At 43.2% G+C, this 17,694-nt stretch overlaps 1 protein-coding gene across 1 annotated transcript in view; it reads left to right on the top strand.

Annotated features, from left to right (window-relative positions):
- tmtc2b (transmembrane O-mannosyltransferase targeting cadherins 2b) overlaps nucleotides 1-17,694 on the top strand; it is a gene marked incomplete at its 5' end in the record, with an annotated part of 115,741 nt that overhangs the window by 29,230 nt on the left and 68,817 nt on the right. The window contains 1 exon segment of the mRNA XM_032523321.1: nucleotides 15,288-15,864. Within this exon segment, the coding sequence (XP_032379212.1) occupies nucleotides 15,288-15,864 (577 nt within the window).

Here is a 17,694-nt window from a genome sequence, read left to right as displayed (position 1 = left end):
AGCACGGCCTACTTTATTTTGAAAATTAACCGGATGTTTTCTTTTCTTTCTGTGATCAATTTCCTGTCTTGAATTGCTGCCGAGCTCTTCAGCGTCCGGCAAAAATAGAAGCTCTGCCTATCTGCCCGGAGGCTGTGGACTGCGGAACGCAGCCGTTCAGCAGTCAGTGCTAAATACACACATTGACTTTAATAGAAACCTAATGACTCCACCGCCGGATCCGTGGACATTCCGCAACCGGTGGAAATTAGGAGACACAATACTGATTTATGCGCAAATGACTGATATACTGGCTTAGCTGATTAATTGGTCTAGCTCTGATTAGGTGGCATTACTAAAAATAAACCAAAAGACACTTCAGAATCCAATTCCAAGGAGAGCATACAAATGGCTGTCAGTGGCTCTTGTCCATGAAACATTCCGACATGTTTGCTTTTCTCAGCCTGCAGGATTCTTGCACAAGCTTGAGTGTCTCTGTTCTCTCGGCTCTCTATAAGAAATAAATGGCCCTCTGGTGACTTGTCCATCTCATTAGTCACAGTGCGATCACACGGTTAGACGTGTGCGTTTTATCACTTAAATGCTACCGTGAGAGCCGCCTGGATTGAAAACAAATGTTGCTTTTATCGCCGCGTAACATTAACTATCATATTTCACAACAGTGAGACACACCACTCTTTCCAGGGGCAACAAGCATCCTCTGTGTTGCCGTTTACTCAACCTTATCTGAGATGATTTGAAACACACCCCGTCGCATGGAAACAGGAGCACTGCTCCATCCAGGCCACTCCCAGGCATCCATCCCAGGCTGTAACAAGCTGCTGAGAGCCACTTGAAGGGTGCGTGTTTATGTGACATACGTGCTCAAGTGCTGACAGATATGGTGTGACAGTTGTGAGATATGGCCTGCGGGACATCCAGGACAGCGATTTTAGTGTCTGATGAGTGGCATCAACAGCCCGCTGCTCTCTGAACCCCTTTTCTCATCTGCTGTTAACAGCGGATAAGGCAGCTCTAAAGCCTCTTGTGTAAGAGACCCGGTCACAGGAGACGGGACGGGAGGGGGACAGGGGATGACGTAAGTGTCCTCCTGTTTCTTCCTTCCATTCTCCCCCGATCCCTGATCCTGAGTGCTCGGGAGGTCAGCAGAGTGAAGTCACTGACCCTAATTCCTTAAGAAAAGGTTTCCTGAGAAGAGTTGCTCCCTGCCCCCTTTTGGCGGCTGACCTGGAAACAGCCCAGAGAGCAGCGGATGCAGACGACGCTGCTTGTTTGTAGAGAAGAGCCCGAACGCCTCCCCTGGCCTTTTTTGATCCTTTTTTGGCTCCATCTGTTTCCTGCTCCCGAGGGCTGCTACATTCAAAGTCAGATCGGATGAAGGCAAATGAACAAACGGAGCGATGACTCACGGCTTCATTCTCATGTTATGACAAGTCCTTCTGCTCGAGTGCGTGAGGCTGGAAGTATTGACACGTTTGTCAAATGACTGGGAGTGTGTCAGGCATCGTTAGAAACCAATAAGCACAAACAGTAGACTCTTCCGCAGACATTCCGGTCTGGGAAGGGTGCTCCAATCAGGATTTTTGGGGCCAATCACAGATTGTTGGAAGCAGTATTGATTGATACAGATCACCGGGTCTATTTACCATGTCATATATTTAACACATATTCATTTTAATAGTCTTAACAACAATGTATATGTAATAAAATTAACAGAATATAATGTATTGTGAATTGTCAACTGTTTACTTCTATTGACAGATTCTACTTCATCTGTTAGAAACACACCTTAAGCCTTATTTTGAAATAAATTACAAAAAAAAGCTGTCATTGTTAATTTACACACACTTAAAGTGTACTTACACATATCTTGGGATGTCAAGATAAAAAGACATGAGGTGTAAAGTATTTTAGGCTTATCCTCCTGATGTAATGAACTGAAAATAGAAGCCATGACATAACAGTCACACACATTGAGAATATATCAATTGTTTAGCTTTTTGTTTCCTAAAATATGTCCTTTCAGTCACTGCAGACATTTTTTCACTATTAGTAACACATTTTCTCATGAGTATTGTGTCATCTGATTGGCCGATCTGATCGGCCTTTATGGAGACCACCTATCAAGCTATTTTAAGACTTTATCGGCCGATAATGATCAATCGGAGAACCCTTAATAACTTTACCATAACAGTGCCGCGTTTACTCAGCAGGGTTCCATTGTTTGCTCCGTCAATAAACCAGCAACTAAAAATGTAGGACAGACTTTCTCGCTGCGCTCTCCTCAGGAAGCCAATGTCTCCCCTTCATCCACCTCCACACTCAAGCCCATTTGTCTGCTTTCACCCACTATGTCCTCTTGTCCGTCTTCCTGATGCACCTGTCAGCTCCATTGTTCTCCCCTGAACAAGACTAAACCCATCCAGGCATGGCTCCTGTGACCTTTGTTAAGGGCCCTCTCACTACAGAGCTGGTGCCTTTGTTCCTGGAGCCTTTCTTACCAGGTTTTCAGGCAATCAGCAAGGGGGCATCCGTCTTTCCACTGAGGGAGGCGTGGCGTTCGATTCTTGCCGGTTGCGATAATGGACCACACATGGTCCACATGCTTCAGCGGCTCACCAAGACCTGGGGCCTTGGTGCGTGGGCACAGGCCCTGGCTCTGCGTCCTCTCCCTCCAACCCAGCCCATAAATCGCTCTTCTTCTCAGCCTTTTGTCAAGGGCCCTTTCACTTAGAGCTCTCCCGGGCCCTTTGTCCTCCTATCTGGGGGCCCAGTGCCTCAGCGTCCACTCCCTCAGCTTTGTTCACTCCACCTACAAAATGCCCCCAACAAGTTTTCCAGAAATGCAATGAATGCACGTCTTTCTGTCAGTGTGAATGTGCCTAGGTAAAGAAGGAGAAAAATTTTTTTTTTCATGTTGCTCAGGAGGACATTATGCACATCTGATGAGCTGATCTGATGATATGGATAAATTCATTGGGAAATGTCAAAGAACAATATACCAGCATTCTTTTCCTTACTGAAAATGAAATGTGGAGTCCATTAATTAACATTTTTCCTGAGTGAGGGTTTGTTGTTTACGTGGTTCAGTTTCTAAAATTAGCTCTGAATAAAGTTTTATTAGTGAATTAAAACCTCATGCATGCTTTAATGGCATTTAAACAGCAACACAGTTCAAACCTCATTCCCAGGAGGTTGAGTAACCCCCATCACAGACCACATGAACCCCAACAAGGGCTTTTTTTGATCAAACCTGTAGACATATTTATCATACTTGACAGAATTAAAGAGCCAAAAGAACAGGCGTCAGAAGTCTGGATACTACACTTAAAACGTAATATATGACCCTCTGTCTCCACGTCCACCAACATGTCTGACTTTGCGATAATAAATCGTCATAACCGAGACTTATTTTATTTTATCTGTAGAGTTGAGCTTTTTGATGTTTGACAAACATGTCAGAGAGGTTTTCTTTTTTTTCCTTCTTTCATTATATTGGAGGCCTTTCTAATTTAGAAAACTTCTGTCAAGCCCCTTAGGGCCTGACACTTTATTAACATGAGGCATGTAGAATGGTAATGATGTACATTGGACTGAATCCTTCTTCGACTAAAAAATCATTATGGCCATTTTAAACTATAACCGAGATGTCATTTTATGTACCTTATGAAATCCTTCAGCAGTTTGCTCTGGTTGAAACCATACGGATGGCATTGATTTGTTGGTGCTGCCTTACCGCCTGCACAGACCTGAAAAAATGAAGCGTAACATTCAATTGCAAATGCCGGTCGATTTAAGTAATAAGTTCTCCGCTCCACATGGTCCTTTGTTGTTTTACCGCAAACCAGGAATACAGTATGCTTAAACATCAAAGGGAAACAGTAAGGCTACCTCTTGGGTGCCTTACCAGAGGCCTTAAACAAAAATCTGTTTTCCCCATTTCATTCAGGTCACCATGCTGCCTGTAGTATTTCCCAGTTTATACAAAGTCCATGTAAGTTTTTGAGGTATTGGTGGGTTGAAAAGTTTCCATCTACAGAGCTGGGTTAGATTAATTTCACAATATCTATCCGACCCATGTAAACTGATCAACCTTTACTAAACATAATTTTTATTGCCATTAACTCTTTGTATCAGAAACCATCAGTCATCCCAGACCTTTATAACCCCTTATTAAAGAAATACAAGCACAAGACCCTCTGAGGCCAGTGTGCTGCCCATACTTCCACATTTGAATTTTAAACCATGTTTTTTTTTTTGCTTCTCACAATACTGACTTAATTTAAAATGGCAGCATGTGCTTAGTATTCCATCAACACCTGGGACTGTTTCTCAATTTCAACACAAGTCTCTCAGGGAATATATTTTGAAATTGAGCAACTCTCCCTGTGGAGTCCCACGACACTGATCATTTACGCCAGCCAGTTAGGAAGAAAAAACAAGCAGCTGTCTGTTTAACAATACCCTTACCCTCAGGACAGAAAAACTATGGATTGCTGTTGTGTGATACGTGCTCTTAGAAGAAGAGACTCAACCAAACACATTGATTACCGCCCACTTTATCCAATTGATTCTGTTCATTTCCGCACACAGCCTCATCAATGTGTACACTACATCTGAAATTAGTTTTTAATATTTGATGTTGTAAATATTGTACAATGTGGTGTTTTTTAAGCCCAACTTTGGCAGTGTAGAACAAATAGTTTTTGAAAATCCAATAGTGCTGACTGCTGCAGTGTACGTTTGGAATGCAATTTAGCCCGAAAATGGGAACAGAAGGAAATTGCTGGTGAATGTTATTGACTCAGAGACAGAGATTAGCTTTGGAAAGTCTTTTGTGGTGCAGTGACAACATTGACAATACAATAAAGAGAAGACATGGAGAAACATTACTGTTAATGGAGAAGGTTTTCCATTTTTGTCCATTTCAAGGTACAAAGACTTATTATTAGTTGCATGTACGCTGAATTTGTAACAGGAAAATGTCTGTTTTGTTTGCTTTGGTTTCAGATTGGTGTTTCCTTTCCTTTGGGAGTTTTTTTTTAATTTAGCTGGGTAAATAATCTACATATTGTGTACATGCTGTATGTACAGATCTGCATTTGCCTGAAGTGAAAGAGGAGATGTGTGTGAAGACAGTGATCCCTTTGATGCACATGGAATCAAATTTGGTGTTATGTATATGAGAGATTCTATACTTTCTAAATGGAAACCTAATTAAGGAAATCCAAAGTTTGTTAAAAAAACAAACAAAGCACAGGCACTGGTTACGGAGGCGGTGTGGTTTGTGTGATTCGGTGGCCGTAAAATTTTAAATGCCTAAATGAGCTCCATTGCAAAAGTGCAAATAGACACCATGTGGAGGACAAAGCATTTAAAAACACGTAAGAGGCTATTTAGGTTCCTCTCGGGCGTGTTTCTAGGTTTACAAGTCAGTGTCTCACGCAATGGCAGCCGGCGTTGGAGGTATTTACTTTTGCATTAATCGGAGGCTTCAGGCCGTGGATATGCCCTGATATAAAGTTTTGTTCCTAATTGTTTCTTCCTTTTTATTTTTTATCTCTCTGTCCATTGTTCGGTTGCACTTTTAACCACTGTTTTCCAAGTGGGGTTATCTCATTTTGCGATATATCAGCATCAACCCCCTAAAGCCTCGTTTTCCGTTTCCAATTTAAGTTAAAATAAATACCAGATTAGCCGCGGCCTTAACCTGATTTCCCCCCTGTGTTCCTGCTCACATTGGCCCTGACTATCTGGGATCAAGCAAAACTTTAATGAGGCAACAATGACGGCTATGAGAGGTGAATCAGTCCAGTCTGTCGTAGAAAGACTCTCGCTTATCCCTGAACGACCAAATCCCGACATCCTCCGCGCACACACATGTCTGTCGATGGGGGCTCTCTATCTCTGTGTGAGCGGGCTACATGTGCTTTTAATTATGGCTCGAAACTGGAGCCCAAATGTGAGCGTAAAAATAAAAAAAGAGCAGTGTGAGAACACTGGCCTGTTGTGATAGTATCTAATGAGATCACTCAGAGCTGCATCCTTGAACGCTGCCATTCATTAATGTAATGCTTCTTTGTGTATGTGCGTGTGTCCCAATTCAAATTCATGCTGTGTTGTGGTTGCTGCCTTGTAGTGAGCAGGGAGAAGCTGCAAGAAATCGGCATTAGAGGTTTATATAAAGCTAATGAGGGTATTATGTGAAAAAAGAGCAAAGCAATCAATTCCTCTCTTTCTCCTGGTCTCCATCTGCCTATCTCGCGCTGTTAGTGCCTTTAGCTGATTGCTTCTCACGATTTGTTTGTGTTTGATTGATTGCACAGGGCATCTAGAAAATAGCTACTAATCACATTGCCTGCAGGAAGAAGAGCTCCCGGAGCACTCCTGCATGCATTCGGGCAGCATCTTCATATTTAAACAGAAGAGCCTCATAGCTGTGAGAAGAACTGGGACGCGACACAGCTGTTTTGAATGCTGCACATATAAGATGGTCGGGGCACTAAAGATGTCCTCTCCTTTCTGCTCCACTGGCATTCTCAAAGGCTCTTCCTGCACTTAAGCGCCCATGCAATAAACATCAGTGAGCGGAGGCCTCTGCGTTGATGTTCCATGATTCAGGCTCATCCTTCAAGCTGCCAGGCCTCGTAAAGCCCCTCTATGCAAACAGGGTTTGGGAAGAAGGATGGCAAAATGTTGGACAGGCCATCCGTTCACTCATTTGTTAAGCTCTGGCTTGCACCAGATTTTTCCATTCCCACTCTGCTGGTCCTCTGCATCTGGCGCGGGTCTCCTTGAACCCCTTCACGGGTCAGTATTCTCCGAGTCTGAATCCGAATGCTTTAAGGGCTCAGTGGCGGGCCGGGCTGGATGGAGCTTGAACGCTACACGGCGCACGAAGAGTAGCCTCCCCTGCATTGATCTAGTGCTCCGTGTGGAAAGACACCACTGTAAACAGGAGAGGAGGAGCAAATCAAACACATTTATTACCACATGGCTGAAAAGGTCAGAGCATGACAAAAGCCCTCCTGTTGTGAGAAGGAGTGGCCCCCTGCGAACAGAGCCTGGGTGACTACTGCAGCATTAGACATGGGTCAGGCCGAGGGGAAACTGTGAGGTAGAACTAGATTCAGAACAAAGACCTTGTTCTTGATTCTCCTCCAACTGGGACGTTTATTTAATAAAAACCTCTTTTGGGAAATTTTCCACTTGAGTGTTCAAGCGGATAAAAAGCCAACAAGACACTGACACAATCAAATATTTGACTTGGGGACCATAATGTGACCATTTTAGGAAATTCAACAAATTGACAGTCAACTTAATTGCAATATTAAAGTGTATAAGAAATGTAATGACACATCATACTCGCAATCTGATGCTACTTTAATAACATTTTATTCTAGGACTTATCAAATGATGATTTGGCAGCTTTTTGTGTTTTCTTAAATCATTTTTGAAAATCTTTTCTCCACAGCTATGAACATGTTTTGGTTGGCTACTCCGGCGATGTCGGTTTGTGGGTTTTGTTCCAGACTGCAATATCAACAAAAACTATTGGATGAATAGCTGTGGAAGCGTACAGGTGCCTGTGCATCGATATGTAGAAGTGCAGGGGTTCCAATTGAACTTCACTTTATTCTTTTGATAACAGTCTAGTGGGAAGTTCTCACCTCTGATTGATTGCCCACCACACACCCAACGCGGCTCCCTGTTGAAGATAGAAGTAGTTACAGAAACAGCAGGAAAAAGAAGCGTTAGTGCCTGAAAAAAAAAGGCGTGTGTGTGTGTGTGTGTGTGAGGGTTAGGGTGGGTGGGTGTCTACTGGAGCGACCCAGCCGCCCTGCACATGCTGACAGATTTATTGGATACAATAATCAGAGTGTATTTCACCCTGCTGTGCTATGCACATGCAGCTCCTGTAATTGGCTCTTATACCTGGAATCCACAATAAACATCAGACTGCTTTACACTTTGACATTCAGGTGATTTTTACTACAATGCTCCTGGTTTGGACAGTGATCCACAAGAGTTCCTTTAACATGTAGAGTAGCAACAACATTCATAGCCTTTGTTGAAATAAATAATAGGATTCTTTAGCCAACACCTAAGTGTTGGTCAATTGTTTTCATGTCTAGTTGTTAATAAAGTAATAGAGACAGACTTCCAGATAGCGTTATCAAACAGGGCAGTGGCCCTAAGGCCTCTGCTGGATATCAGAGGTTTAAGCAGGACTCATGCATGCCCCTGGCAACTATACACCATGGGATTTAATGTCGGGCTGCCAGGATTCCTGCTCTGCCAGCCCGGTTGGCTGGATAGAAGCGTGGCTCACTGGGTGGTTGGTTGGTTTGCTGGCTGGCTGGTTAGCTCTGGGGGATCAGCTTTCAGGTCGTGCCCTATTGTGCCCATCCCATATTGCACAAAGGCCTGATCAGGGATGCTACACAGCAGGCACGGGGCATTCATCGAGCTAAAACACACTGCAGTGCTGGACGAGCCTGCCCAGACTTAGTGTCTCAGTGTCCCAGTGTTTGCTTGTCTACTGTGCCATGAAATGGAGTGAGTGTGTATGATTGCGCCGGTGGAGCAATGCAAATACCCTCCCTGAAAGCAAGACTTGCCCACTTAGGGAATGTGTCTGTGAAGTTAGGGGATGCTGCTGCTGCTGGATGAATTGGACACAGTGTTGCATGGTGCACTCTGAAAAACACTTTGATCCTTCTGAGTGAGCTTTAAAGCGTAACTCTCGCCAAAATGCAACCTAGGGTCTTTTTGTGAATGTACCACAGTCAAACTAATGTTTAAAAGCATAATTAGGATGGAAAAGCCACTTTTAATATTAACTGTCTTTTTAGTTTTTGGTCAAATGGCCTTTTGAATGGGAGAGCTAGGGGCACTACTATGATAGCATCAAAATCTCTATTTTTAAAACACTAAGAAGGCTCGACACAACATGAGACTTTTCTTGAAGTATCACCAGGGGCTCCACACATGAACTCCAGCATTGAGAACATGGTTTGTGCACACAGAGTTTACTAAAAAGAAAGGTTTTAACAACTTACTTTAGCAGTTGTTTTTTCCGCTCGCCGCTATCTTGCCAGTAAACAAGTCTCATGTTGGGTTGAGCCTTCTTAGTGTTTTATAAATAGTGATTTTTATGCTATCATAGTAGTGTGCCCCTAGCTCTCCCATCCAAAAGGCCATTTGACTGAACTTGAAATTATGGTGAATCTTAAAAGTGGCGTTTCCGTCCGATTTATGCTTTTAAACGGAAGTTTGACTCTGGTAGATTCACAAAAACACCCTAAGTTGCATTTTAGTGAGAGTTTAAGATCTTTCTTTGTGTGTTTTATATGAAAGTAGGTTTGCACTATGATATAGAATTTTTTTTTTTTTTAAACTCAACACTTTCAGCAAAGCTGGAGGCAATGGATCCTGTAATTTCCTCTTCTTTATCTTGATCAAATGGGTACGTTGCAAATAGGACTGGGTGATATGAAGGAAATCAGATATCTCATTATTTTTGACCAAATACCTTGATGTCAATAATGCAATGATGTTCTACGGTTGACAGTAGGTGCTTTAACAAAATATTTAAAAAATTAGATTTTAGATAAACAGTCATTAATAAAGTGGATAATGATTCAGTCAGAGGATAAGACAAATAATAGAACAGTTAGAGGAAGCGGGTGTTGGGAAACCACAGCAGTATAATTCAGTCTTAATGACACAAACCGATGATGGAGAATATTGTAGGAAATAATTGTTCCTTCCAGAGTAGATATAGCCCAGGTCCAACCCTAATTAATGACATCTATCCTGATTGTCCATCGCCATGCATGTCCTCCATCTTTACTCTCCTGCCTTTCATCATTATTACATCATCACAGTGATGGAGGGGAGGCATCAGATGCCCACAGGCGGGGATAATAGTGTAATACCCTCCGCAAAAAGACAGGATAGGCTACATTTTTGTTCCTCTGCTGTAAATGAATATAATGGTTAGTTTGACAGGTCGAAAAGGATGAAGAAAAATGTTGTTGTCACTCAGACATTTGCAGAACATCGGCTATTTTCAGGTCAATAAATACAAATGAAATGGTATGACATTTTTCCTTCGCCTAACTGACAAAGAAATGGTCTTACTTACTTAAAAAAATGCTATTCAACGCTTCCCTGAGGCTGTTTTCTTTTATAAAGTGCTTTTATTATGGAATTACTAATCGCACATGTCGAAAGGAAGAAAGCAGCCATTCATTCTTGACAATGGGGATTTTACGGCGGTCTCCGTGGTGGAGTGTTGGCTACAGTGAGCGATCCCACAACCACTTTCCCTGTTCGTCCTCTCTCAGCCTTCCTCTTATTCCCTCTTATTCGAGCTACAATATCAAAACATTCAGTGACACTTTGATACTAGAGTGATTCATTACATTTTTAGCCTGAAGATGCAGAAATGAGAGCTCTGAAAGTAAGCCAAAACTAATTTGGACTTTAACTCCATGTTGAACGGGACCCAGGTGCTTTTTTTTCTCCCTGGCTGAGCTAGTCTTAAAATGTTAACGCTTGATTACATTTTATCTTGTTTGGTGTCCGTTGCTGGTGGCTGGCAGGTCTGCCAGTGATTCCCCCCCATCTCATTTGGCAAACTATTTCCCCCCCATCTGGGTACATTTCATCTCCATCACCCTATGAATTAATAATTGATGTATTCAAATGAGCTTATTGAGAGTTGGATTGCTTTTCCAATGCTACTGAATACATCAATCACAGCAGCCTAAAGGCACAAAATAGGACATTGTTTATCTTTCATTGCATCAAAAGCATGAATATTATTTTAAATAGGCTATAACAATTATGTTTAGACATTATTTTGAATTTATTACCTTAGTTACACAACATTTTAGTAAAGAAAACCAATGGAATAGGTACGCTTGGCCTTAGGAAAATACTTTTAAGTGTGAGTGCAGTGGAGGTAGGCCATTAATGACCTGCTAGCCTGCCCATGGGAAGAAACATTAGACAAAAGAGTTTGCCGGAAACATTGAGCGGGCTACCTCGATGCCTCTGTGGGCAGTCTAAAAATACCACTGTGCCTCTTTCAGATACTGAAGCCGGGTGATGACACATAGTTGGCAGACCTTCGCTCATTTTCGCCAAACTCCCACTAGAGTTAATTTTCTTTTCATATGCCGTCACAAATGAAAATCTTTTATATGGTTAGTATTTTAAAGGGCTCTATTTCTCGTCATTGTTTCAATACAAAGTTAGTCTGTACTGTTATACACTGTGTGCACTGTGCTGTACATTTAAATCTGATTCTTATGACCCAGCCTAATGCATTCAATGGGGACGATAGTTTGCTTATTTTTATGTACTTTTCCTTCATGCTTTAAAGGATTTAAAAAAAGGTTTTATTCTGGTCATATGTCTCCATTTTCACCCTTCATTTCAAATTCATTGAGTAGTTGTAAAGGGAAAATTCTGATGACATGTCCTTGGTTTTTCAATCTCCTGTCTAATAGCCAGTCTCATCTCTTGTGTGTGCCCCCACTGCTTGGACTCAAAGCCAATCAATCTTCAATTTTAGATAGCCTCTTACCGTGGGATCCTGTATTCATTGCAGTTTTCTCCACCCTGCTGGCGCCTTCACATTATAAGTGAAACTGTTCCAGGGGTAAAGAGGTTAGCTCTCGCATGATTATTACTCAGACAAGGAGATAGCAGAAGCGTTTCTCATGGAAATGCTTTTGAACTCAGCGAAAAGGGTTTAGGGTTACGCCCAGATAGAAAATTGTTTTACTCTGGGTTTTATAATGACATGGTCTACAGCTCTACACACAAAATTGTCCTTCATTAGAGGCTCATTTATGCAAATGATAAATTACATAGCAGGGGAATAAAAAGCAAGGCTCTTTTGGGATTAACGTAAGAAAAAATAATTTGATCCCGGACCAAGAATAACTTAAACATGAGTGAGACTGTTGACTATTAAGCTTTGTCTTTGTTTTTTTGTGATTTCATGTAACACGTTTCTAAAAAATATTCAGTTGAGCAAGTGCTTTTGTTAACATTGTTAGGGTCCCTCTGTAGCATTATCCCCCTTGCATTTCCATACTGTATGTAAACAAGCCCTTTACTTACTGTATATAATTCTAAAGAAGGGTAAAACTTGAGTTTCTCATGTCAGCCCCTGTTTCAGTCCACGTTGTGACAGATTAGGCTCCAGACAAGTTGTGGAGCAATTGAGGTTGGCGGCACGAGATACGTGATCGAGACAGAAAATATGGGAGGTGGAGCTGTTTTTCAGGGGCTCCTCTTGTCAGTGGCCACACGATCCCCCCCGTTCCTGTGGGAGTCGGCGTACAGGCGCGCAGCCGGGGGAGGAATGTGCTGCCGGCTGGTTTGCAGTGCACAGAGAGGTCCTTAATGCCTCCAGCTCTACTGACAAATGGGCCGGGCCAGCCGCAGAAACTCAATCTACCTCCCCAGCTGGCCTCTTAGTTGGTAGAGGAGCCGAGTCTGATGACGATGAGCAAGACCCGCAGTGGTTTAATGATTTGCCATAGATTGGGTAGACTGCCCATGACTAGTTGGACTGTAGTCTATATCGATGATGTTTCATTTAGAGGATAGTTCTGGGGCCTCTGGAGGTTCGGGGGGATGTCCCTTGTTTTTCGGCAGGATATCTATTACCTTCTGCTTTCTTTGTGTTGGAATTCTAAAGTCTGGTTGATTAATGAGAACCATGGTTAACTGTTCCGCAGATCTCTGCAGGATAGGTACACTATCTGTCCAATCTGAGTTTTTGAACGTACACATGTTCCACCAAAACAAGTTCCTTCCTGAGACTATTTTGCAGAGGCACCGTTGCTTTGTCTGCCGCTTAGCAACACCCAAGACGATTGTGATTGGTTTAAAGAAATGCCCATAAACCAGAGCACATTTTTCTACTATCCTGGAATGTTATGTGGACGAACCAGACCTTCCTTTGCAGCGCTGTGGAGGAACGTCTGGCAAAGTGAGACTGTAATGCAGATGTGTTACTTCAGCTGTGGGTGTTTCCCATTCGCCTGCTCTAAGTAGTTGTTGCAAAGTGGGTTAAAGGTTCCACTCCCTCCACTTTCCCTGCATTCCTTGATTCCCTGCTTGTCACCCACAATGTATCACTGCTTGTCCGCCTCTGTGACATATAAGCAGGAAACTATCTGAGAGGTGAACCTCATGGACGGTGACACATAACGCCAAGTCTGGAAATGCAGTGGGCTTCTGAGTGAGTGGCACTGGCTTTTTGTCTGAAAAATCTAGTGTGGTTTTAGGGCAATATATAATGTATCTGGTCTCGGGGGCTCCACCGCACTGTGCAGCGGAAAAAAGAGCGCACACTTGTCTCCAAAACGGCTTTGAGATGTAATTGAACCATAATGCCTCTTATGTGAGCATCTTGCGGGGGGAATGAAGATCTCAGTTGACAAATGGGCCAGAGAAAACAAACTGGCATATCTGGAGTGGAGAGTTGGGCTATTGGCTCTTAAGCCTGCTGGTGGAGGGCTGGAGCCTCAGTCAGTCTGAGAGAAGTTGGAGAAACCAAATCATCTGTGCGTTGACATCCAAGGCAATGCTGTTATATCCCAGCTGATTAATTCTATGCCCCTTTCAACATGCTTAGGCCAGGTGTTTATTTCCCTTAGATCCATTTTAATATGGGCTATTTCTGCTCACCCTTCTCAGAGAGAGCCACTTCATTTTGAGATTTGATGAATGCTGCATTCCCTGCTGTGCAACAGCAAACTCCTCATGAGGTATGGAGAGGTGACAGATGCCAAGATAAAGTGTTGTGCTTAAGAGCTTCAGAACAGCTGTGGGAGCCCTTCATTAATCTTACGCCAACTGCTTTTTTGATTTATCTGTTTTTCTCACATTCATGTGCATTTCATACACAGACGAAAATAATTTGCGCTCGCTGTGGCTCCCTCCCATTTTTTGCTGCACCTGTCTGTCTTTGAACTGATTTGGGTGTGTTAATTGTGACTGTGTGTGCCGTGAGGACGCGGTACAACCTGCTGCACGCGGCTTGTTATCCCTTGTCATGTCCCATCTGTCACGCCTTTAATAACACCTCTGCTCCGCCATCGCTAACCACCGGAGGCTCATTCTGTTGCCTTCGAATCATCAGCAGCACCATCTCTCAGTCGGAAGCAGCAGAGGCCTGTCGCTGCGGCAGACACCTTGTATCGTGGCAGAAGGAGAAAGGAAAAATATTTAGCATTTAAGGACTCCTGTAGGGAGAAACATACCTTCTCTTTTCCCCCCCCCCCTTTTACCCTTGCTGGCCACCCCACTCGGCCACTGACACGCACAGCTTGCCGCTGATGTAGCAGCATTAGGGTTAGGTCACGCAGGTTCATCACTGACAGAGAGGGAGGTCCAACTGAGTCCTTACTTAGCGGGCATGCCTGCCAAGAAAGACTGAAAGTACACATTTGTTGTTTAGAAATGTTTTTAACCGTGGACATATGTCCATATATCTGACCATTTTTCTCCGTTGTCCCCAAACAAAGTGAGCCGCCATGTCCATTGTCACCTCTGGTCGCCTTCTCTCCATCCGTCGCTGCATTATGCCAACATGGCGTTCCCCTACTGCGTGCCTGTATTTGTTTGTGGGTTAAGGGTGTGGTGCTCTTGCTTAATCCGTAAGTCCACAGCTGTAAGAGCTGTGGCTGTGGCAACAAAGCTGCCCAGATCTTGAAGCTCGCCCTTTTTAAATTTTCTGTTTTTGAATGCCACATGACCACACTGCAAAGTTTCATTTCATAGCAAGCTATATTTTCTGCTTAGTGCGCACTGGTAAAGAATGGCTGTACACCCCCCTCAGAGAATCTGCAGTAGACTGCCAGGAGAAATACTGTAGACCATAAACACTAGGGGTGGGGGGGAAAAAAGATTCTGCGACAATTTTTTAAATCAATTCTTTTTTCTTAGATTTTTTAAAGGACAAGAAAATCACAATACTCAATACTATCGAATTGCAATACTTCTAGAATCACAATAAATAAATATCCCAATACAAATCGGATTGCCACCCATGTTTTGTGAATGAATCAGGAAAAAAGGATATCAACCAGCCCTAATAAACACTATGTTCAGATGTAGCACTTTTACTACATGGTGGTCAGGCACTGTAGCCGTGTGACATTAATTGAATCAACGGAAATGTGAGCATTCAGTACAGTATCATTTTTGTACCCAGAAGTCCTTTACTAACCCTTTTTTTTTGTTTTTCTTTATAGCCGTGCAATCAAGACAAACCAGGACCTGCTTCCAGAGACCCCGTGGACAAATATCTTTTACGATGACTTCTGGGGCACCTTGCTCACACACAGTGGCAGCCATAAGTCTTACCGGCCCCTCTGCACCCTCTCCTTCCGCCTCAACCACGCTGTGGGTGGGCTGGAGCCCTGGGGTTACCACCTGGTTAACGTGGCTCTCCACGGGGCTGTGACAGGCCTGTTTACCTCCCTGGCTCGCCTGCTGCTTGGAAGAGGCCTGTGGAGCCTGCTGGCCGGCCTGCTATTCGCATCTCACCCCATACACACCGAGGCGGTGGCGGGCGTGGTGGGCCGTGCGGATGAAGGGGCTGCCCTGTTCTTCTTGCTGTCACTGCTGTGCTACATGCGTCACTGTAGGCTGCGGGGCCACGCCGGGCCCTGGCGGCTCGTGGCCTGGTTCCTGGGCAGCCTGGGCTGCGCTGCATGCAGCATGCTGTGGAAGGAGCTCGGAGTGACCGTCCTGGCTGTGTCGGCGCTGTACGACGTCTGCGTTTTCCACAAGCTCAAGTTGCGACAGGTCATCATGCTCCTCTACAAGGTAACCAATTTGTTCTCGCCCCGTGGTGCTGTATCTTATTTCCTGCACCCGCTCCCTGACTGGGAATCTGGCAAACGGCATTGGAAAGTATGTGTATACATAGGTGTGCGTGCCGTGCGAGTGTGTGCACAGCTGTGTCATTCAGGTCAGATTTTCATGTTTACCATTAAATGCAAGGAAACAAAATGTTGGGAAAGGAAAGCAAACAGAAGTTTTTTTTTTCTGTTTGTGCAGAGGGAACAAACACTACTGCTGTTTTATAGCCATACCCATGCATATTTATTTATGCATCTATCAATGGGTAATCTAAGAGGAATGTAATTGAACATTATGGTAATAGGTAGGGGGGAATTTATCGCTGAAATTGTAATTGATTAAAATATTAATCTTTACCCCTTTTGGTCTTTGGACTAAACACTCAAATGTGCAAATCCACAGGAAACTGTCCTGTTACACATTTAAAGGTCCCATGACATGGTGCTCTTTGGATGCTTTTATGGGTGGGGGAGGTGGAGGCTGGGGGTGTGGCCTTGACCAACTGCCACTTTGCTTGTTTGAAAGTCGTGATGTCTCTCTCTCATGGGTGGGCCAAATTCTCTGGGCGGGCAAAGCAGAGAAAGGGGAGGTAACCTTGCTCCTTATGACCTCATAAGGGGGAAGATTCCAGATCGGCCCATCAGAACTTTAACTTTTTCAAAGGCTGAGGAGGATACCTAGGGCTCGATTTCAACCTATCACTATTTCTAGTCACTGGGGGACCATAGGAAGGCTGGGGGAACTCATATTTATGTCAAAAAACATTCACTCATAAAGTGAAATGTTCATGACATGCGACCGTTAATGTCCAGACTTATAATTCAAGATGTTTCCTGTTTGAATCCTAATCTGTCCCTTCAAATGTCTCAACCTGAAACAGTCCCATCATTTTTTTCAATCAAAATTCTAACCATCTAAATTAGGATTCAGTTAGTCCAATAAGAAGTCAATTACACCAAACCTAATGTGAAAATGTACAGCTAATCAATGTTTATCATTTTGAAACACATCTCTACATATTTAAAAGAGAAGAAAATGAAAACCTTTTTAAAAGAAATTGCTGAGAAAACAAAAAGTGATGGCCATTTTATATTCTCTTGTTGCTATTGACTAGCCTTTTTCTCCAGCAGCTGCTGTCAGAAGTATTTACTGTTCGCTGTCTAGTCAATGTGACATCCACACATCACTACCCATCAGAACAAATTCAACAAGACGTGTGCACAAACCTCAACAAAGGGGCTCAAGAGCAGCCAATGAGAGCGTGGCTATCTGGCTCGCCCAACAAAGAACAACACTTGAAGATATGTCGAGTGGCAAGGAGGCATAGGGGTCAGCAAGGAAAGAGGCTGAGCTAAGAGAGACAGACAAAGAGAGAAAATAATGGCGGCCACTAACGATTATTTTCATAGTCGATTTAATCTGTCGATTTTCTCGATTAATCTGTCGATTATTTTCTCGATTAATCAATAACTTTCTTGCTCTATAGAATGTCAGAAAATGGTGAAAAATGTCAGCGTGGATGAGTGTTTTCCAAAGCCCAAGATGCCATCTAACGTCTTGTTTTGTCCACAACGCAAAGAAATTCAGTTGTCTTTCTGCCGACCATGCGACTTTTTGGTTTTCTGGGTAAAAATCTTAAATGAAAACTTTTTTTTTTCAACGTTTTGGTCGTCTTTTCTGACACTTTTTTCGCTTTCCCACAATGTTTTAGTCACTTTTTTCCGGGCTTTTGAAGCTTTTTCAACACCCACATTTAATGAAAGTAATGATCTGATCAATTATTTCACTTGTAAA

The sequence above is a fragment of the Etheostoma spectabile genome, chromosome 8 (assembly GCF_008692095.1).
Source record: "Etheostoma spectabile isolate EspeVRDwgs_2016 chromosome 8, UIUC_Espe_1.0, whole genome shotgun sequence".
Taxonomy (NCBI): domain Eukaryota; kingdom Metazoa; phylum Chordata; class Actinopteri; order Perciformes; family Percidae; genus Etheostoma; species Etheostoma spectabile.
The sequence above is the reverse complement of the archived record's forward strand: the minus strand, read 5'-3'. Positions and strand labels throughout refer to the sequence as shown.